Below are 22,432 nucleotides of genomic sequence, written 5' to 3' on the forward strand. Positions count from 1 at the left end.
AATACAATATTCAGCACACCTACATTACACTTGAATGTCCATAGTGGAAGGGTTGACGAAGTGTGAGAAAGCACACTAATGACTCAAATGTTCACAGGGGGATTTAGAAGAAAAGAGCATATTAGTGAACAAATATTTGTAGATGAAATCAAATTAAATAAATCACTGGTAGTGCCAGGACAACAGGAGTAACTATGTTTTGCTTCATAAATACTATATGCTTTTGGTTGTTCCTCAGGATGCATGTTTTGTGAATACCACAAATAGAAGTAGCTTACAATCAGAGGTTTTTACAATTTACATCAGTGGAAATTAAGACTATCTTCGTACACTGGGCCTACTGTCTCTAAAAGCTGTTACATATATCAATTGATTTGAACAATTCTGTACCTCTAACAATGTGTGAGAATTTTACAAATTAATTTAGATACACTCTCAATCCCGGCAATATATTATATAAGGAAAATGTTACTTACCCTGGAAGCTTTTGATCCTAGCATGTAATGCTTTTGAGTCCCATGCTCTACATAATCCCGCCTTCTAGTGTAGGGCTTGGATGTTTGGAGGACTTTTATCTTCAAAAAAATCTTTGAAGTTACAAAAAGCACTGTGACTTCCCCCTTAGTGGATGAAAGCATGTATGTAGCGGCGAGTGAGTGAAGCTTGGTTTACATGTGCATTTGAGCGTTAAACAGGTATTAACCTCTTCAGTGCTGCGCGAATTTCGCTGCAGTGCTGAAGGGTTTAAAAGCGTATTGGCTCATGACGGAAATGTTCCGTCATCAGCACCGGAGCACCGACGCTGATGACGGAACCGTTCCGTCATGAGCATGGAAGGGGTTAACAGGAAAGATTGGCAGTTAACACAGGGTTCCATGGAGGATGGTGGGCACTTGAATATCTACTACAATACATGCTACACTAAGATGCGTACAGGATAAGTAGCACTTTCCATTCGTAACATGAGTGACGAAAGATACACATGCTCTGCATAGATTTTAAAGGTGCACCCTCTATAAGTGGCGGTTAGCATGTGGGTAGTGCAGATGTCTGAAACACAATTCTTAATCCTGCCTGGCCAACCACAGCCTGCGTGAGTGCTTTTATATTCACACAACAGTGCTTGGTAAAAGTGTGTGAGTTGACCAAGTGTCCACTTTACCTATGTCATCTGGTGGGATATTACGCAAAATGGCCATGGGTGCACTTTTTTTATGGGTGGCATCTTCCCTGGGTTGAAGGGGCAGGGTCATTTTATCTTTCTGCTAGAAGGACTGTATACACTTGACTATCCACCTAACTATGCAAGCCTTTGAGATGGTATGGCCCTGGTGGAGTTCTGCAAGGGTTACAAAGAACCAGTCAAGGCTGGAGACAAACCTAGGATCAGTTCTGGGAACGACCCTCTCCTTAAAGACCTGAATGATAGGCTTTTGCACTGTAGGTGCCTGCAGCTGGCTGATGCATCTGAGGGAATATAAGGCCACGAGGAAAACTTCCATCCACCAGAGGAACAGTAAAGTACAGGACTGCAGGGGTACACAGAGGGGACCCATATAAGCCTGGTGAGGACTATGTTAAGGTCCCACGTAGGGTGCAGGGGGCAATGTGGGAGGTATGATCCTCTTGAGGCCCTTGATGCATATTTTGATGACAGGAATTCTAAATAAGGAAGAATGTTCCCTTTTTTACATTTAGGAGCAATAGGGCTTGGTGTAGCCATTTGGAAGTGTGGGCAAGGCTTGACTTTCGCATGTGCTAGAAGTAATAAATGGTTTCCTGGACAGTTGAGTTTAAAGGATCCAGGTGCTTGAGGATGCAATAGTTAAAAAAAAATCCCAATATGCAGCATACCAAGCCCATTTGGACTACGGGCTACCCACAGGATAGTCATGCATTCCTGTGGGATGAAGACAGCCAAAATGTAAGGCCTCAAACCCCGGATTGCTAGGTTGAGCTGTCTGGCGTCTCGGTGCCTGATCTGGTCTTGGTTCTGTGTGAGAAGGTTCAGTCTGTTCAGGAGCTTGTTGTGGGGGCTGATGGACATCTCAAAGAGCATTGAGTACCAAGTCTGTCTGGCCCAAGTGAGAGTCATGAGAAAAAGTGTGAAGAATGTTTGCTACATCTTCCTACCAAGTACAGAAGGAGTGGGAGAGGAGGAAAAACAGGCCAATATCCCTGACTGATTCATCCATAGATTCATCCATAGGTCACTCTTTTTTCTACAGGCCCATGGCCTGTGGGTGTGGGTACCTAGATGGCGAAGTTTGGGTATTTTGTGTTGTTGGGAGGCAAAAACGTCTATCTATGAGGTGCCTCAATTCTGAAAGTAAGTAAGTAGGAGTTGCAGGTGGAGCTCCCACTCATGGATTTGTTGGTGCATCCTGCTAGGATGACCTACAATGTCATTGTCTACCCCCGTAAGGTACTATGCCAAGATGTGTATGTGGTATCCAATGGCCAGATCTGTTGCATTAGGGCTGACAGAAGAAGAGGATGCATGCTGCCTTGCTTCTAGTGGTAATACACAGTGATCACATTGGCTGCCTTGAGGCCTACTATGCCCTGAATAACCTAAAAGAAGACTGGCAGAGTTAAGCCGAATGGCCAGTAGCTTGAGGTAGTTGATGTGGTGCTGCAGGTTTTGATGGGTTCACACTCTCTGTATTGTACTATCATCTAGATTCCACCCCCCTCAGCCTGTGAGAGAGTCTTCTGTGGTAATTTTCACCTGCTGGACCTGCAGATATGAGAAAGGCCTGCCCTGCTGCTGTTCCACCACTGCAGACAGTGATGAGCCCTGGTCTTTACTAACACTAGATCTTCTCAGTAACCCTCTGCTTTTGACCATTGCACCAAAAGGCACTCCTGGAAGAGGCACATGTAGAGCCGGAATGGAACACTAGGGTGATGCATCATCTCTATTAGGCTCATTATGATCCTGACCGTAAGTTGAAGATTCCGCTCAAAAGTAGGCAGCAGTTGCTGAAATGCCAGTAAGCCTTGTTGGTTGCGGTAGGCTTTGCCTGTTAGCTGGTTTGGGACCGAACCCAGAAAGGGATGGAACTGCAGGGGTAGAGATGGGACTTGGTGAAACTTATGGAGAATCTCAGGTTGTGGAGCAGGGAGACTGTGGCCTGAGTACAAGTGTAAAGTTACTGCTTTCAACTTTCCACAGGTATGTGGAGGTCTCCACCACCGGGACGGAGATCACCCTACTGAAAAGTGTAGGGAAAATGTAAAACGCTTAATAGAGTGAAAACATTTTTAAAATATACTTATGTTACATTTTAATGTCAATAATTTTATACATTCATTTTAAATGTAGAATACAATTAAAAATGTTTGAACGGTATTAAGGAAACTATTAATTACATATGTATTTAATTCAATCATATTAAACTGTATTAATTGTTTTAATATATATTAAAAACAATTTTCGCCATAACTGAAATGTTTATATTTACTTTTGTATTATCAAAATATCTAAAAGTTATTAATAGAATTCATTTAAAATTATTTTAACATTTTTGTGAAAAAATTTCAATTACAAAAGGTTATTAAATGGTTATAATAAAATAATATTTATATTGGTTTTTTAAAAATAATTGTTTACATTAAAATAGATATATATTTAAAAGTCAAAATGTATTATATTATTTCTTATGATGGTTCTTTTTTAAGTCCCTTGCCACCATACTTTTCTATGGGGGTGTTTATCTGTGAGTGGCCATGTATCGTGAGGGACCTACTCTTAGGCTGGGTTGGAGTACATTTATGGCTGTTTTCTGGCCATTTGGGCTGTAATATCTTTAGAAGTATCATTTGTGAGTATCAATTGGCTTACTCCATTGTGGGTGGGTGTATGAACTCGCATGTCCCTACCTAAACCCCTCCTCACCCCTTTCTAAACCACTCCCATTTTGTAATAGATATGCCCCATTTTTCCACCACTTCCACTGGTCTCGACCGTGATACTATTAAGTGGTAAACATACGTGTAGAGATCTTCCCACAGAAAAGATAGGAGGGATGGAGGTGGTTAGCAAATTGCATTTTCTAGTGTTAAGTAGTAATGTTTGGTACTACTTTACGTACTACAAATTGCAGTTTGTGAATCAGGCCCTACCTGTCCTCCTAGGGCAAGGTTCTTCAAACTGGGGGGCAGGCCACTCCCTAGGAAGCCTCAGGAGATTCTAGTGGGGACGCCAGGCTCTGGCCAAATGAAGCATTTCCCTGATGGCAGTGCTTTGTTTTAAGTGGAAAAAATGAGCTGCAGTAAGCTGCTCTGTAATGGGCCATTACAACAACATGTTTTGTCATGAATATCTTAGCTGAGATTATATGTCAAAAGGGAAGGGACCCAAAATATTCCTCAAATCCCCATCCCCACCCCCATTTCTAATACCCACAATGTGGATACTTATACACGTTAGTAAGACCTGCTTGACCAGATTAGTATGTTTGGCAATCCTGTAGTTGATTGCCTCTTTAAAATGGTAACAGAGCTCAACTGCAGTGTTTAAGTAAGTCGAGACACATTTGAACATTGGCAATTTCATTGAATAATTGTGAAAAATTCTGATGGGGGGCCCCGGATGAATTTTATTTTTTCACTGGGGGCGTGACATTAACAATGTTAAGACCACTGTAAGGGGACTTTGGCCAAAGTCACACACTCGCTGGCCTCTTGGTGTCACTGCTGCAACACAGACGGACTTGTTATTTACTTCCTCAGTAAACACAAAAGCTACAGTGACCTTACATTCCCTCTTTACGTTTGGCTCCGCCTCCTCTCCGCATTACTGAGAAATGAGGAAAAAAAGCCCAATTGAACAAAGGCCAGTACAACGCATCAACTGGCCAGTAGATGTCACTACTGAACCGCGTTTTTTTTTATTCATTTCTTGGAAAGAAACGCATGTGACTCACCCTAATTTATGGGTTCACAGATGTGGTTCCTCAGCAAATGTCATACTCGAAGCACAAGAGGACGCTCTAACACCAGTGATCTCGGTGTCTGCTTGTAGGCTTCTGAGGCGTCTGCTGCAGGCTTTCACCTCGCTCTCGCTGCCAGATTAGCATTGGTTCACTTACCGTGCTTGGTGTTCAGCTTTAATCAAGAAGCAGACCCGAGCCATAGGTTCTCAATGCCTCATTAGTTAATGCATTCATTTATTTTTATAGTTATTTATGTAAAGTTATCCAGTGTGGGTAAATTGAAGATGAGATTTGAATCGAGGCAACTGGTATAACGAGAGGTGGGTAAGAACTCTGCCCCTGATTGCTTTTTCATCAAGAAATACAGGTTGGTTCTGAGCAGAACATTACACACTCTCTCAAAGAAAGAAAGTTGCTGCCTACGGTTCCCCGGATTAAGTGAATTTAATCTTAGTTTAACTGTCTTTGTGTACAAGAATTTTTGTAAAGATGCCTTTAGATGTGCACCTCTATTTCTTCTTTTTTTGTGTTTTGTATTTTGCTGTCTTATTACCAAGCCACCACTTTCTACCATAATTCCACCTTTTACATTGCTAGAGAAGGAGTTTCCAACAGACGGTTGAAACCCATGATGATGAGGGGGCTAGTCGAGGTATCCGCCAGTGAGGGGTTAAAAAGTCACTTAGAACATGTTGGCAGTGTTTGGAGTGGTGTGTGCGGATGGTCTCGAGCTGCTGGCGCTGATGTCAGTGGTTATATCGTTTTGTATTGTATTTTTGATATACAGTGCAGGGCAATGTTCTGTACATATTCTGGGCATGACCCCCGTATTGTGTGCAATGCACAGCCTTGAACTGGATTATTGTCAGTAATAGTGTGTGGTCGCGCCTTAGACGCATACTTCTATTTCTGAATAGTTAACAAGTAGGAGTGTGTGCTCACCTATACTCGTGCATTAGCGTTTTAATGTTACCAGTCAAATAAAACAGTGTGATATGTCACAAAAAATGTATGTTATATCTTAAGGGGGACTGAATAAACCATAGTGACTGTTCTAAGGACCCATCTAGTTAATGTCTGGATATATTATATATGTCCAAGTCCTTCATTTAGAACTGGCACATGCCATTCCTGCACCTTAACTACCACCCGTTAGCCGCCAAGCCATGACTGGAGAATGCCAAGCTGCGAGCGCCATCATCCGCATCTCAGGTGCATGCATCACAGTCCTGCACGGCCTCCAGAGGGAAAGAGGGCCTGGTGGGACCCCGGGGACAGGCAATGCCAACCCGAGAACAGGCACGGCCCGTGCAGGGCGCTATACCGGGGCGGTGACGTCAGGCGGGGGAGGGTCAGGGTGGGGGGGTTGTAAAATGCGGGATATGAACCATTAGAGGTAAGTACCGGGAAAAAAATGAATGTTGTTGCCCGCGCTGCATCACATTTGGCGATGCAGCGCAGGTAACGAAATTCGTTTTTTTTCCGGTACTTGCCTGTAATGGTCCATATCCCGCATTTTACAACCCCCCCCACCCTGACCCTCCCCCGCCTGACGTCACCGCCCGGTATAACGCCCTGTACGGGCCGTGCCTGCCCGAGAATGCCCCGCCCCCCACCCCCAAAGCCATTCATGCAAAGCAGCATGGGAGCGATCCTAGGGTCCCAAGGGTCATGGGATATCTAGGCACAGTGGGGTGTGCAGGCATCTCACTGACAGCAGGAGCATCACAGAGACTACCGTGCAGGTCCTGGGCATGCCTTGATATTGGCAAGGTAATCTCTAGAATTGGGTAACGTGTGCACAGCAGGGAAGCCTTGTGATTGCCACTGCGCTTTGGGGTGCTTTGATGACACCAGCCACCCTCTCTCCCAAGGCTGAGGGAATCCCTCAGCAGCTTCTGCCAGCTCCGAGCTGGTCCCACAATACCCCTGCGCCACCATATCAGGTCAAACCGAACAACAAATACCACTGTCTGATGCTTACAGGGCAGGACGCTGCAGATCACAGGGAGGCGGGGATACTGCAGAGATCCCTGCCTTAGACTTATTATTGGCACCAGAGTCGCGGGTGACGATACACTGGTGGAGGGAGATGGACGTCTCTTTCAGAGTTAAATTCTAGGCCTAATTTACGTAAAATCAGGGCTTTAAGTGGGATGAAAACACTGGGGGAGGTTCTCTCAAAGGGGCATGGCCTGTGTAAGTAAGGGCGTGGCTTAAATACACGTAAGCTAAAAATCTGTGCTTAGCATAGCGTGCCGCCGGACTTGTATGTTGCTGTTTCTCTCATTGCATCCAGATATATGATACAACAAGTAACATCATACCTACAACAAGGCAGGACTATGGGCTTTGTCAATGCTTGTTAGATGCATAAGATAAATAGGCAGCAACTATGTTGAAAATTAGTACGTTTTGGTGAACATTATCTGCGCCATCTTGCCTCTTCCCCTGATGCCACACTTTTGTCGTGCGCACCCGCCATTTTAAGACGCCCCGATCAGAACGAACCCTTTTGCATGCCGCTGGCCCCTGACATAGCCCTTCGCCTTCACTAAGCCTGCACGCTGACCACCCCCCCTGCTTGCACCTGCCTTGAATCATAAACCCCTCTTCGGCGCTGCTCTGCCCCAGGCCCTCATCCTGTTCCCAGCGCGACACCTCCCTTCTTCCCTTTCATGATCCCCGGCCCTTAGATGCAAACCCCCTTTTCCCCGTGTGCCCGTTTGTCTTCCCCGTTCCCAGGCCGAAACCCAGCTCTGCCGATACTATCCCTTACCCCTCCCCGTACAATAGAAAGCTTCCCTCCTCAAAGGACCCCCGAGTTGATCAAAGCCCCCCCACCCCATGAGATCCGATCGAACCCCGCATTCCATGAATTGGCGGAATATCCAGCTGCGCGATAGTCATCACCTGCTGTGACCAGGGTGGGGATTTCTACTGTAGATATGTGTGGGAACGGGCCCGAAGGGGGATTCCGGGAATGTCTTTTCGTACATCAAAGCTTTATCATATGTATGTAAACTGTAATAAAAACCACAAACACTGTATATAAGGGGCCATGCCCCAAAACGTAAGTTAGAGCACCTCAGAACGATACCTTCTGTCCGTTTTGCTGTGTTCTCCTCCGGAGAGAATAAAAACCTTGTTTCCTGCTTTCCAGTCTCCAGCGCCTGCCTCTTCATTGATTAAATAACTAGAGGGTCACAGAGGCAATACCGCCGGGCAAATATCGATTGTCCCCGACCCGACACAGGTTTCAACAATTGGCGTCCCAAGCGTGGGGCCCATCAGCGACTCGTGGATCCAGTGGGAGAGGTCCCGACGACAGAGTGAACGACTGCAACGATCGGGAGAGCTCTTGCCCAATAGACCCTCGTCTGGCAGCCGATCATCCGAACTTCACTAGTTCCGAACAGACCTCTCTCGAGTGATCTACGGTCCTGACTGGGGACCATTAGGAGTGCCGTGAGAATTACGAGAAAAAGAGGACGATCGGGCGCTGGATTCGGAAGACAAGAAACTGTCCACATGGTCCGGGTAAGGTCGTGTAATCACGACAAGGTGCGAAATGATTGCTTGATTGTTTGATTGCTTGATTATTTATAAAATACTAGTATTACTCTTTGTTTGACCTAATTGGAGATTCACTGTCTGCACACGGAGAAACAGTAGGCTCCTTCTCTTTTGCAAACGGTGAAGGATAGGTAACGTAACCGTCGCGCCTATCTTTCTCCCCCACTGACTCTATTATTTCTCAACGGTTTTTGGGAGACTCCCCACTCCCTCACTGATTAACTGGGTTCTTTAACCCCGAACTACTGTTCACAGATTGTCTTCTGGAGATTCTCTGTCTGCAAACCGGAAACAACAGCTTCCTCTTTGCGGTTAGTGAAAGGGTAGAGGACGCAGACTTTTGCGCCCTACTTACTCTCCCCATTGTCCTTTTTCTATCCTATTTATTTATTTATTAATTGCTTGATTGTTCCGCGTTCTTGGTTACTCTTTTTTTTATTTTTGTTCATGAGGTATTCACTGCCTGCAAACAACGTAGAATAGGAATATTCTGTCTAGTCTTTGCACCTAGTGATAAGATAGGCACTGCTGACTTATTAGTCCCTCGTTACGAGCCGTCATGTCTGTCTTCTCCCCATTGATTGATAATTGGTTCAGCCCGGACCGTGTATTAGAGGTGGACCATATAGCTCCACTAGAAGGCACCCCTAATAAGGACATGTTCATAAACTATGGATTAGTTACCATAGCCTATAATAAATTGTGGCACAGGTATACCAAAGAAAGTCAAGACAAACAGTGGCCACTGGCAGGATCCTTTGACCTTGATAAAATAGAAACGTTAGAAATAGCCCTTCGAAATAATAAGACAACGCCTATTATGCTCGACAGTCTCGGTATGTGGCGCAGAGAGGCTATGCAACGACAGAGAAAAGACGAGGACAAACCAAGTAGAGAAATATACCGACAGGACAACCCCAGGACACCGCTACCCACAACTTATCCCCCGACACTATGCAAAAGACGACCAGACTTAGGGCCAGACCAATGCGCTTTTTGTAGATATGTCGGACACTGGAAAGCCCAATGCCCGACTCTACTGAGCGTGAGTAAAGGCAAAGGGCCGACAGGAACGACAGACCGGCAGTACGAGAAAAAGCGCGAGACAAAGAAGAACCCGACTTACATAGGCAGACCAGATAGAACCACCACGTTTGATTATGCCCGATGGCACAGATTTCGCCAGGACAATTTCAGCGGCATGCTCAAGTTCTCCTAGGTCGGGCAACGTCAAGACGGGAACCCAGCCTCGCTTTAAAATTCACAGACGGAAAGAGATAATCATGACCAATAACTGTTTTATATTCGTCTTGGGTCTTTGTATGTCGTACTTGTACTGTCCCCCGTCTGAGTTTGTGTGTATGTAATGTACGAATCTGCGTCATCCCTCTACACGTGTTTCCGTGTTACTCGACCTCTGTTAGCAGAAACTTAGCATAAAAGCAACCTGGAAAGAAAGAAATGGCAAAACAAAATCCGTAGACCATTGATGAACTTGAACTTTTAATTTAGCACAACAAACAAGGAATAATAACGGTAAAACTGTAGAAAATGAAAGTCAAACAGAACATTGCCCCCCCCCCCCCATTCTGGAACCTTCCAAGGTAGGGCAGGGTTACGGCTACGCCCAACCAGCGACAACCCATATAAGGCGGGCCCCGCTGCCAACTCTTGGTCAGGAAATCTTAACGTATGGGGGAGCCGGAGGAGAGGCAGGAGCCAGCAGCCTGGGCAGTTGTAGGTAGTCCCGCCACATGTCTCCTCAGCCAGCCGCAACGGGCCTGGATAGACTTAAGTAGTCCCGCCACATGTCCAGAGAAGAACGAGGCACCTCTTTCTTTTCCCTTCCGTAACAGCCGCAGCAGCTCTGGACGGCGGGATGTCCTGCACGTACCTCCACAACAATTTGTCCAAGTTGGGCTGGGAGGGAGAGGCGACGCGGACGAGCCTCTCCCACCTCCACCGATAGGAGGTCTCCCAGCCCCCGGCCCGACGCCGAACACCCCCAGTCAGGCGATGGTGCCAATACTTCCACAGCACCGAACACACCATGGTGGCACCCCAGTACTTGCGCAGCACCGAACGTGCAATGGTGGCCATATTTTCGGAACACCGAACCTGCAATGACTGCACTGATACTCGTGCCGCGCCGAATGCGCGCCACAGGTGGCCATACTCCCACAGCACTGAGCACAAGACTTGGGGAACACCGGATGTGGAGAGACCTTCATGCGGGGCGATGAAAAAGAACAGCATGGAGTGCACCGGGAGAAGGAGACGGCGCGAACGAGTCTCCCTCGCCCCCCCAGGTGGGGGCATCACAGCTGCACCCCAGCTGAACGTCCCGCTTTCACACAGCAGGGACCTCTTCCTTTCACTCCGAAGGATCTCTCCCACTCTTGCAAACTCGACGAGAGTGGCCCCTGTAGGGCCTCAAAATGGCGTCTGGGTCCGCTGGAAGGCGGGCCCCGGCCACTAGAGTAACTTTGACCAGCAATATAACTCAAACATTTGCCCGCTGGGGCACGAGCCCCCATCTCCGACAGCATCTCCGCAGCCTTGAAGATCCTACAAAGGTCCCCGGCGGAACCTTCGGCCTCTGCAGGTTTCCGGTAAGGGACGGCTGCCTTGATCGCCAACGAAATAAACGTGACATTGCCACTCCCTCTGTTAGCATGAATTCTAGAACTGCCGAAAAGGACTCTGGTCCAACTGCCAGTAATGGGAACATTTCCCCCTGATGCTGCCTCCGGACTGAGCCGGCCCCGCCCAAGATGGCGCTGGTATCCATCGGAACTTACGAACACCTCGTGGTGTTCCTTCGCACTAATATAAACTTGATGTTCTGAGACTTTATATGATCCTTTGTACACTTGGCTAGAAAAGACAAGGAGAGCTCACTCGACGAACAGTATGAAAGGATCGCGTTACAAATGCTGATTACAAATGTACAATGTATTATATTTTTTTATAGCTGATGTATAACCTCATCTACGACGCACACATACATATAGGAAATCTGATTGCAACTATTATGATTATGCTTCTAAATTATGAAAATAAATGCCCCCCCCCGAACCCCCAGCCAATTAATAGACGTTTTAGTTTCTTACAAATGAATGAATAAAACTTTCCGATGTTTTTATTGCTGCAAACGACACCCCCCACTGTACGCACTTTAGCCATTGCCACGACCGGCCAAATACGACCGCCCCCTCATAATCCACGTGCTGAAATGATTTTGCAAAATAAAGTTTTTTTGAAACTATGGACGGGTATTGCATGCTTTATTTTAAAAATGTGGGATCGGTGGGAAAGTTCTTTTCTGTGCACCCTACTCTGCTCTCTCTTTAAGGTTAAAAGAAGATGGTCGCCCAGCCCTGGAGGACGGGTCGGATCGACAACACGACACCCCGCCTTCAAAAGTACGCGACTGACCCATGAACTCTCGCGTAGAGGAAGGCCTTGACTTCCAAGGATGGGTAAAACGAACGGTGTAAATGAGGGAATGTAAAAGGAGGGTAAAATGAAATGGTGTAAATGTTATAAAGTACAACGTTCCAAGGTATCAGGGAACGGAGCTGACCCAAGAACCGAAGAACCTTAGAACGCCACAGCGTTGAAAGAGGTTTAAGGATCCCGATAGTGAGATACATCCTTTTGACTAGATACCTCGTACTAGGCACCTCTGGTTTCCTTTTTACGTTTTCCCCACACACGACCTATAAGGGCACACTGCCCCCCCTCCCCTCCCGACCCCAGAAACCATACCCCCGGGGCCCTGCCCCGAGGAGGAAAGACGAGTAAGAGGTAAGTAAAGGACTTATGGATCCCTGTATCTGAATATGCGCGAATGCTGTCTCCCCCACCCCCTTTTTTCCTTCCCTCTGCAGGTTACATCAGAGATTACAGCCGAGGTGTGGCGAAGATCCGAAGCCTTGCCATGTCTAATACACGAAGCAGACTAGCACCGCAAGGTGGTGCCTAAGCACGCCTGCAAACTACTCACGTATCGAACAAACCCGAAAAATTAGCACAACCTGATAAAAAGTGATCACCCTTAAACCAGACCGGACGAATGAACCCATGTCACATATGATGCGAAACTATGAGAGAATGTGTGTGTGTGACTGAGGCGTTGACCCAACTGGTCGAAGGACCGAGAATGCGAGAAAGTGCGACAAAATGGTACCTCCTTTCTTCTTTCCTTTTTCTCAAGGCGCGTCCCCTCTACCCTGTCTAATGCTCAAACTGCATGATTACAAGATTCTAACGCAGACCCATGAATGCCCTTTACTGTGTAATGCACTAAATAGCCTTTCTTGAATACACTGCCACCCTCTCTGTTGCACGTGTACTATTTAGCCTGCCGTTGCGCTCTCTCTCTCTCTCTCTCTCTCTCTCTCTCTCTCTCTCTCTCTCTCTCTCTCTCTCTCTCTCTCTCTCTCCCTCTATTTTTGCACTCCCACTCTTCCGAGTGATTAGCCCCGAAATTGGCAGACTGCCACCCCTAGCACACCACCTAATTGGCTTCAAATACCGTCAGTATTTGCACAAAAAAAAACTTGTCTTTAATACAATCACCCTGAGACCGCGTCATTACCTCTCCTTTTCCGCTAGAAGTCAATGAACCGAGGTTGGGCCGTAAGGGAAAGGACAGGTAAGACGACAGAGGTTCCCTAATCTGGCCCGTAATAAGGGAACTACATGTCAACGGCTCCTATGGTATAAGAAAGGACCTCAGAATACGCGACCCTCCCCACCCCGACTTGTCGCAATACCCAAACAGGAAAAATGATCACCCCTGTTACATCCCCTGTATCAGCCGCCCCAAAACGGGAGTTATGAAACTACCCCTCATTTCCGGTTGTGAGAGATGGGTCGATTTACGCCCTTACCACAAGTTTCTATGTCCCTAGTTGTCTCCCACAAAAACCCCTGTCTTTTCTGATTAAGTACTCAGGCCGTAGGAAGTTACGTAGGATCCAGAATGATGTTTTACAAGGTTAACTGACTAGTCCAAGGTGAATCATCGAAATAAACCCCGTAGTAGTTGAAAAGCAGGATGCATCGATAGAAAAGAAATGTTTAGCCATGTTCGTCTCTCAGCAAAATGCCTGTGTAGTACCATGTTGACAACTCACAGTACCCTTTGTAAATGTAAAACTCTAGAGAACGGCATATCTTTGCCAGGTTCGTCTCACGAAGGTGGGTCACCATCAGATGAACTGTCGTGACTGTAATAAATAATTGTGAAGGAAAGTCATAGTAGATCCAACAGGCCCGTCACCGGTCATTCATATGCCAGTTGTGAACACTAAATAACGGGCATTTTCATTCTTTGCCTGGAGCTGGGAGAGAAATAGACTTTTTGATTATCTTCATCTGCAAATTCTCTAAAGACTGTCTTTTCAAACTTGTTTAAGGGTACTGCTGTTGGAGGAGAGAAGGACCGGATGTGGGAGCACGAGGCCTGACTGCAGACTAAGGAACACCTGCGACATTAGCCAAGGCGAGACCACGACAGAAAAGAGCTGCAGGACGAGGCACTGTTTTCGACAACATGAGAAGAAAGGGCCGACCTGATGCCCCTGCTCGATGTCCAGTGTTTGCCGACAAGTCCCCGCTCTCTGAATTCGGTCACACGCCCGCCTATCTGAAGTCTCTCGTTCCCCTAGTCTGTTCCTAATTTGGCCTTGCTCCATCCCCCTTTTTCTCCGACCTACCCTATGGACTGTTTTGTACGCTCTTCTTCCATCTGAACTTTCTGACAATCACCTCAAAGGACACAGGGCGAAAGGGACCTTTCCGACCAGAAACGCGAGGAAAGGGTCGTGCCCTGCAACGCAAAACTTAGAATAGAGCTGGACCCGTAGCTCCATCACCGGTGCTCCACAGCGCCAACGAAAGACCACAAAGAATAATGAGAACTCGTTAACTTCGAACATTTGACATCCTCAATCACCGTTTCTGCTATGCCTCATTTCTCTCCCAGCCGCCATTGTATTGATCCTGCTCCAATCCAAATCTGAGATATGTAATAACCTGCCAGTTCACGTTATGAAATGTACTTGCTGCTCTCGCTACAGAACCGTTTTTTTTGTATTACATTCCTATGACTTTCCTGCTGAACAAGTTTATCAAAGTTTATCCAATAGGTCCACCTCCTAAAAACTAGAAATCTCAAAATGTATTGTTTACAACTCTTTCATCTAGGGTCCCTACCGTTTTCTTTCTCATGCCCACCGCAATAGAACCAAGTAGGAAATGAACCAGCAAGATGTCTTGAATATGTTAAAGGGAGGACTGTTGAAAATTAGTACGTTTTGGTGAACATTATCTGCGCCATCTTGCCTCTTCCCCTGATGCCACACTTTTGTCGTGCGCACCCGCCATTTTAAGACGCCCCGATCAGAACGAACCCTTTTGCATGCCGCTGGCCCCTGACATAGCCCTTTGCCTTCACTAAGCCTGCACGCTGACCACCCCCCCTGCTTGCACCTGCCTTGAATCATAAACCCCTCTTCGGCGCTGCTCTGCCCCAGGCCCTCATCCTGTTCCCAGCGCGACACCTCCCTTCTTCCCTTTCATGATCCCCGGCCCTTAGATGCAAACCCCCTTTTCCCCGTGTGCCCGTTTGTCTTCCCCGTTCCCAGGCCGACACCCAGCTCTGCCGATACTATCCCTTACCCCTCCCCGTACAATAGAAAGCTTCCCTCCTCAAAGGACCCCCGAGTTGATCAAAGCCCCCCCACCCCATGAGATCCGATCGAACCCCGCATTCCATGAATTGGCGGAATATCCAGCTGCGCGATAGTCATCACCTGCTGTGACCAGGGTGGGGATTTCTACTGTAGATATGTGTGGGAACGGGCCCGAAGGGGGATTCCGGGAATGTCTTTTCGTACATCAAAGCTTTATCATATGTATGTAAACTGTAATAAAAACCACAAACACTGTATATAAGGGGCCATGCCCCAAAACGTAAGTTAGAGCACCTCAGAACGATACCTTCTGTCCGTTTTGCTGTGTTCTCCTCCGGAGAGAATAAAAACCTTGTTTCCTGCTTTCCAGTCTCCAGCGCCTGCCTCTTCATTGATTAAATAACTAGAGGGTCACAGAGGCAATACCGCCGGGCAAATATCGATTGTCCCCGACCCGACTCAGGTTTCAACAACTATGACTTGTATATAACATTGAAAAAGCTTCCACTTAAAGCCCTGGTGACACCAGGACAATGTTGCTGCTCCTCAGTTTCAAAAAGAGAAGAGAAATCCAGAGAGAAAGTTACTCTCTTTAAAGGATTTCCCTTCCCCTAGAACGCTCACCTGGCATGAGGTCATGCCGTAACTTCTCCACTGGTGAGAAGTGAGCTGGGTGAGCAGGCGCACATCTATGTGCCTGCTATCACTGCAGTCCGGAAAAAACAGACCGTCTCTGCCAGGGCACAAAACAGAGCACGATAGAGACCCGTTTTGAGGCCCGCTTTAAAAAACTGCCGGTGCTCAGACCCGGTGAGACCCGGCCCACGTAAAGCCCTGAGTAAAGTGATACAGGACGCAAGCTCTTCAACTGTGTGAGCTGATGGCCGTGAGGCAGGCCGATCTGCCTCATTTCCTGATTTAGACCCATAGATGCAGCACAGCGCTCCGAAGCAAGAACTTGCCTGTCCCCACTCAACAAAAATCATATATAAGTGAATGAATGAGTATGTATGCAGACATACTTGGGTGCATCAAACATAGATATCTACTTAACCTACATGTGTAAATGAGTACATACATGAATCATGCTGGTGGAGATCATATCGTCTCTGGGTAACAGAGGGCGCAATGTTGGGTCTATGAGGAATCCATGGGGCTGAGGCACGAGGCCATGGACTCTCCAATGGAGGAATGGTGCCTGTTTTATGGAGGAGATTCTGTCTGTAACTGTAAACCCATATTTATTCTGGTGGGATAGAGGGCAGAGCATGTGTTTCCTAATATACAAGAGAAAAACTGCCTCCTTGTCATGGCCCGGTAAGACTCAGGTCAGTGGAGATGGGCGCGCGGTCTGAGATATTGAAGGGTGGGTTACCTCCTTTAGTGCACGCAGCCAGCAGGTTCACAATGTTGAGGTGAGGGCCCAGGTGACTCATAATCTTCAGTTCAGACATCAGGGCGCGCTTCTCGCTGGTCCTAGCCGTAGCTGTGAAAACAAAGAAAAAACCAAAGGCAAAGGAAAAAGGTGTAAGTGTTAGATCCTAGAACAGCATTGGCTTACAGCAAAGACTTCTTTTATTAGGTGGCAGCAGTAAAAGAAAACAAAATCTGGCACATTGGGGGAAAAGCCAAGCTCTTTTTAGGATTTTTCTTCTAATAAATGCATGTTATTCGAGACACCGTCAGTTGACAGTGTGTTGGTTAGATGGGCTTATATGATGCTTATAAGGTGCTAAAAGGGCCACTGGGAGCATGGTCATACAGAATCCTCAAATATTGAGAATCCAAAGGGCGTTTCTCCTGTGCAGGTCGTGTTTTAGAAGCACCATAGGGGAAGAAAAGAGGGGGAAAGCTGCAAGAAATGTATGGTTTGCGCGGGGAAGCGATAGGATAGGAATCTGACTCACACTTCAGCATCTTCACAGCCACCTTCATGGCGGACTTGGAATGGCTGAGGCCGTGTGCTGTCGCTTCCACGACTCGTCCGAAGGCGCCAGAGCCCAGGGTGCGACCTGTGTCAAGAAGCAAATGAGGTCAGAAGCGAGAAATGGACGAGAATCAACACATAATGGACCTTCATATGACGTGGTCGTAAATTAATAAGAGGCAGTATCATTTGTCATGTTACATGTGTTGTGTGATGCCCTCCAGAGTGAAGTTTTGAGGGGAAAACGATTGCCCGGCCTTTGCTGGAACATCTGACGAATGTTGCTGAGATTGAATCAAACCTTCGATTTACTGAGCACATAATTATTGTCCATGCGTTTCATTGTATTTTTATTATTGTACTCTGCTACCTATGAATATTGTACCTTACGCTAATAACTAACGAGATAAGAGAGTCGGAGTGCCTGGATGACTTTGGAAGTAGAGAGAATATAAAGACATCAATATCTTCCATTGGATATACCTAGAATTCCGAAATGCACTCCTACACGATCCCATATCTTACCTTTCCTTCCTGGGTACATATTTTCAAATTTTGCTCTTAACGCGCTATCTCCAGCCTGTTATTGCTATGATTCTGGGTTTTTGGTTTCGGGTTATACTACCGGAATAATTGCCAGAATTAGATTTTTATCCGTCACTTATACTTTAAAACCGCCAATTTTACGTTACTCAATAAACCACCAGAGGGCAGTGCTCGCCCCCTTATTTATATCTGAAAACCCGTCCTTACACTGGTAATTATTTACAGGCCGGTCTCCTATTTCTTTCACTGATAGATGTGACGGGATGGGATGCCAAGAATTAAACTGAAAGGGGCAGATTTATGAAGGCCTTGCGCCGCCGTTGCGTCACTTTATTTGACGCAACGGCGGCGCAAACAATGCGCCCTATTTACAACGTGACGCATCTAGGAGATGCGTCACGTTGTAAAGCCCTGCGCCTTAAGGAGGCGTTCCGGCGCAGGGGGGGGGCGTTCCTGCGCATGAACGCCTCCTAAAAGTGGCTGAGTGAAATCTATGAGATTTCACTCAGTCACTTTCAGGACAATGCTGCGTCAAAACCCTGCGCCTGCTTGAAGCAGGCGTAGGTCTTGACGCAGCATTGTAGAGATGGGGCACCCCGAGCCTTGCTGGAGCTGCGTCGCGCTTGCGACGCAGCTCTAGCAATGCGCCACCTTTACGGCACAGATGCGTCACGCATCTGGGCCGTTTTTGCCCCATGGTGCGCCGCATTATAAATGCGGCGCACCATGGGTAGCGGAGCAGCGGCGCAGGATGACTGGCGCATCCCCAGGGATGCGCCAGTCATCATAAATCTGCCCCAAAGTATTTACATTCTCAGATGTCAAGCAGTGCTCCCCACACCCTCGTCCATTAATTTCCTCCTTTGAAATAGAAGTCATTTTCTTTTCTTTCGTAATTCTGAATTCTCTAGCGCACTCACCAGATTAAAATGTTTCCACTCGCCTTAAAAGTCAGAGATAACCCCCTCAGCTGTCAGGGAATGTTTGTGTAAGCCAATCCTGTTTGTAGATGTATCATTCTCACACTACGGACACAAACCTTATCCAATCTTCCCTGTCTAGACCCTGGTGAGTGACGCTCTCTGGCATCATCAGAACGTAGGCGCGTGGGCCCATCTGAGCTGTGAGGCTTATCAGCCCCTTTTGCATTTCGTGCTCACTGGCCCCCTGCACAGCAGGAAGGGCCTTCCCACCTCTTTCTCAAGTAGGCAATGGCTTATCTGAGAAAGGTCATGCACCTTTTCTGTGTGCCTAGTGAGCAGCATAAGGGGAGTGTCTGGTGCTGCCAGAGATGCCAAGAGTCTGGTGCTACCCAGTGTCTGAAATGGAATTATAAAAGTGCAGGTACTCACTCTTTACAGTGCCTGTTTGCTGCTGAGAAGTGATGGTACTCTCCCATCACACATAGGAACAGTGCCAGGGGTGCAACTAGACCCAAACTTCAAGGGGAGGCTAAAACTCCCAGCCAGGGCTGGCCTTAGCACTGGTCACACACGGTGCAACAGTCTTTTTTGGCGCCCCTCCCCCATTTCCTCCTTCTCCATGAATTCCCTCACTACCACTCACCAACAATGCACCTCATTATAGCACCTTTCCGACAAACATTTCATAGCTCTACTCATAGTTTACTCACACTCAGTTCTGTGATTTGCATGGTACTCATTCTTTGTAGCAGGCACATTAACCCTCTGCACTGTATGGGTCGCAGAAGTGCCCATATGAGTGCACGGTGACTGATACAACAGTGTGAGAGTAGGGTAAGAGGAGTTACTGCAGGGTGAGTGAGGTGATCATATGAATTTAGGTGCGGATGTAAGTGCAGAGTGGGACAAATAATATACTAAAAAATAATTTTAAAAAAAGCATGGTTAGTGATGGGCTTGTTTGAGTGAGATTGCAGATTGAGCAGTGAGAGGGACACGTGAGTGAAGTGTCACATGAGTGCAGGATGAGTAGTGTGCTTCTGTTACTACAGGGTGAGGTACAGGGTGAACTGCACAAGTGCATTTGAGTGCAGGGTGAGCGGGGGAATGGTGTGAGTACATGGTGATCAGTGTGAGCGTATTGTGATTGCTGTGAATGTAGGGTGAGTGTGAAAGTGAAGAGCAAGAATGAGGAGCGTGTTGTCTGAATGCAGGGTGTATTCCCCGACACTTGAAGTCATTCAGCATGTTGTGGGCCGCGGTGTAGGGTTGCAGATAAAAGTTAAACTATTGCTATTATGGCATTGATCAGGGATCGAGGGTGGAGGAAATAAATAATGTGCTGATCCTGCAACAAACGTCCAGTCTTATGATTACGGTTGGCAGCTCATTATTTTGATGCCCCGACTGTACAGAAAAAAACAGTCACCCAAAGCCATATTTTCAGCACTTATCTGTGCATACTTTGAACAGCACATATAAATAGAAAGCACTTTCAATTGTGTTCTAGGGCTGCATCAAAGATCCATGACTGGTAATTAAAGGGAACAAAGACAGAAAAGTCACATTACAAATGAATATATACTTTTTTTAAATTTATAACTGGATTTAGTGTGGAGAGTAAGTCTTTGGAGGTTCCTTAAACAACACATGGCTGGTATTTTTCTTTTGGCAGCCCTACTTTATATTCCTTTTCATGAAATGCATTTTCACGCTATGGGAGTAAATGTAAAATACAAATGTACGGAATAGGCAGAGTGGGGGCCTAGGGGGTACTGGAACCAGAAAGAAAACCACGCCTTGGTAACCAGTTTACAAAGGTATGTAAATATGCAAATGGTCTTTAAAAACCTGTGAAAAACTCGGGCGTGCTGGAGATAAGACTCCAGACACTGACCAGCCGAGCCCACAGCAGCCTTTGCTGAGAAAAACGACAGGGGAGGGGGGTGAGCGGGTCTGGAGCCCTTTTAGCCTTATGGGAGTTGCGCACCTGAACAGTGCTTGAATTGCCAGTACTATACTTTCCAAATTAAAGAAGTACTGGCACACAGTACCTCATTGCTACCCTCTGTTATGAAACAGTTATTATCGGAATTCAAGGACAATGGTGGTGGCTGGTATTGTGAGCTTCACCAGCTCCCTGCATACACTGAAAGACCACTCGATTGCTCCTTTAGTTTTGGGCACCTATGCTCAGGATTACATTAGCATCACAAGGCAGCACTTTGCAGTACTAAGTGCCCTAAAATACAATGCAAAAACAATTTTGAGCCAAACTTGAATAAGTGCAGTGCAAGGGAGTGGCTAGAGAATTAAAATACCTCACACTTGAAACATACCTCTAATCAGACTGAGCATGTGAAGCTAGCAAATGCGGCCCTCCTTTGAAAAGTTCCTTTCACACTCCTCCCTTCTATCCATCTATTTACCCTTCCATCTAGTCATCCATCCATCCTTCACCTTTCATCGACCAATGCACTGCCCCATCCATCCCTCCATCCATCCATCCATCCATCTATCTATCTATCCATCATCCATCCATCTATCCATCATCCATCCATCCATCTTTTCACCCATCCACTCATCAATATATGTCCATCCATCTTTCAACCATCCACCCATCCACTCTTCTCCATCTGTCCATTTTCTGTACCTCCATCGATTCACATTTCCACCTATCAATTGATTCACTCTTCCATCCAACCTTTCATCCCTTCCATCTATCAATCCATTCACACTTCCGTCCATTGATTCACTCTTTATCCTTTCTTTCACCGTTCTTACATTATCCTTCCATGTTTGCTTCCTTCCTAGCATCCTTTCCTTCTCCTCTGTTCATTTTTACCCTTTTCTATCAACCCATTTGTTTCTCTCATCCTTCTTTTGCTTCAGATCTTCTTTTCTGATGATCATTGTTTTCCTGTGTGTTCCTCTCTTGATTTAATGTTTTTCTTTATGTTTCCTTTCCCGTGCACGCCAGCTGAAAGCCCTAAACCCTCTCTCATGGTATTTCCTAGTGGTGTTCTTTAATATCATTTTGTCTGCAGACCTGTAGACGCAAGAGGTTTAAAAACAACAACTTAATGTTTATGTGGATCCAGTTGACCAGCTCACCAGCTTTAGTTGTAGCCCTTCCATCCAAACTGGCACAGTGCTCAAATCGATTTGCGTCAGTAAGCACAAACCCAGCTATAATATATTTAGGGTGTTATTTGGTTAGGACAGTGATAACATCCATAGATTTTCATGCAAATTCAGATCTACTTAATAGTGTGACTTGTCTTTTGGTGAAAATATAACACCCAGATAAACCAGCAGAAAGGAGGTACAACAGGAAAATCTTTTTATATTCCTATGCGTAACGTGTAATTTATACAAAATTACACATTTTGCATGCTTACCCTTGGACAGTTGATCTTGCACTGATATTTGTGTTCACGGTTGTACCTCGGGTCCAGATCTCATGCAGAGTAGTGCTGTCTCACTTTTGAGCCAAAGCACAACACTTAGCTTTGCACTAACAATGCTTTTTTAAACCTGTGTGAGGAACTGGGCATCTTGTATTGGATGGGGGATCCAGAGATATTTTAAATGTATAATAATAGTTGACCATTCTAAGCCCAAAGCCATCCCCCTGTTGACACCTTCTTTACCTAGCACAAGCTTTTCTCGCGGAAGTTCCCAGCTGTAGTCGTAGGGCAGCTGCATGGGGTCCACATAGATGTATTCATGTCCATCAGAGCTTACTGACTCGATCACCTTCCAGCGGATCTCATACCGTGGCTTCTGCAAGAGGAAAGAAGGGAGAGTTCAAGC

The 22,432-nt window shown here is 46.4% G+C and overlaps 1 protein-coding gene across 1 annotated transcript in view; it reads right to left on the reverse strand.

Moving 5' to 3' along the window:
- The window catches only part of PDGFRB (platelet derived growth factor receptor beta), a 237,670-nt gene that overhangs the window by 61,871 nt on the left and 153,367 nt on the right, over positions 1-22,432 (reverse strand). Inside the window, exons 12-14 of the mRNA XM_078653581.1 lie at positions 22,270-22,402; positions 17,128-17,232; positions 16,596-16,706 (exon numbers count right to left, since the gene is read on the reverse strand). Of these exons, the coding sequence (XP_078509707.1) occupies positions 16,596-16,706; positions 17,128-17,232; positions 22,270-22,402 (349 nt within the window). The remainder of the gene's footprint in view (positions 1-16,595; positions 16,707-17,127; positions 17,233-22,269; positions 22,403-22,432) is intronic.

The sequence above is a fragment of the Lissotriton helveticus genome, chromosome 7 (genome assembly GCF_964261635.1).
Source record: "Lissotriton helveticus chromosome 7, aLisHel1.1, whole genome shotgun sequence".
Taxonomy (NCBI): Eukaryota; Metazoa; Chordata; class Amphibia; order Caudata; family Salamandridae; genus Lissotriton; species Lissotriton helveticus.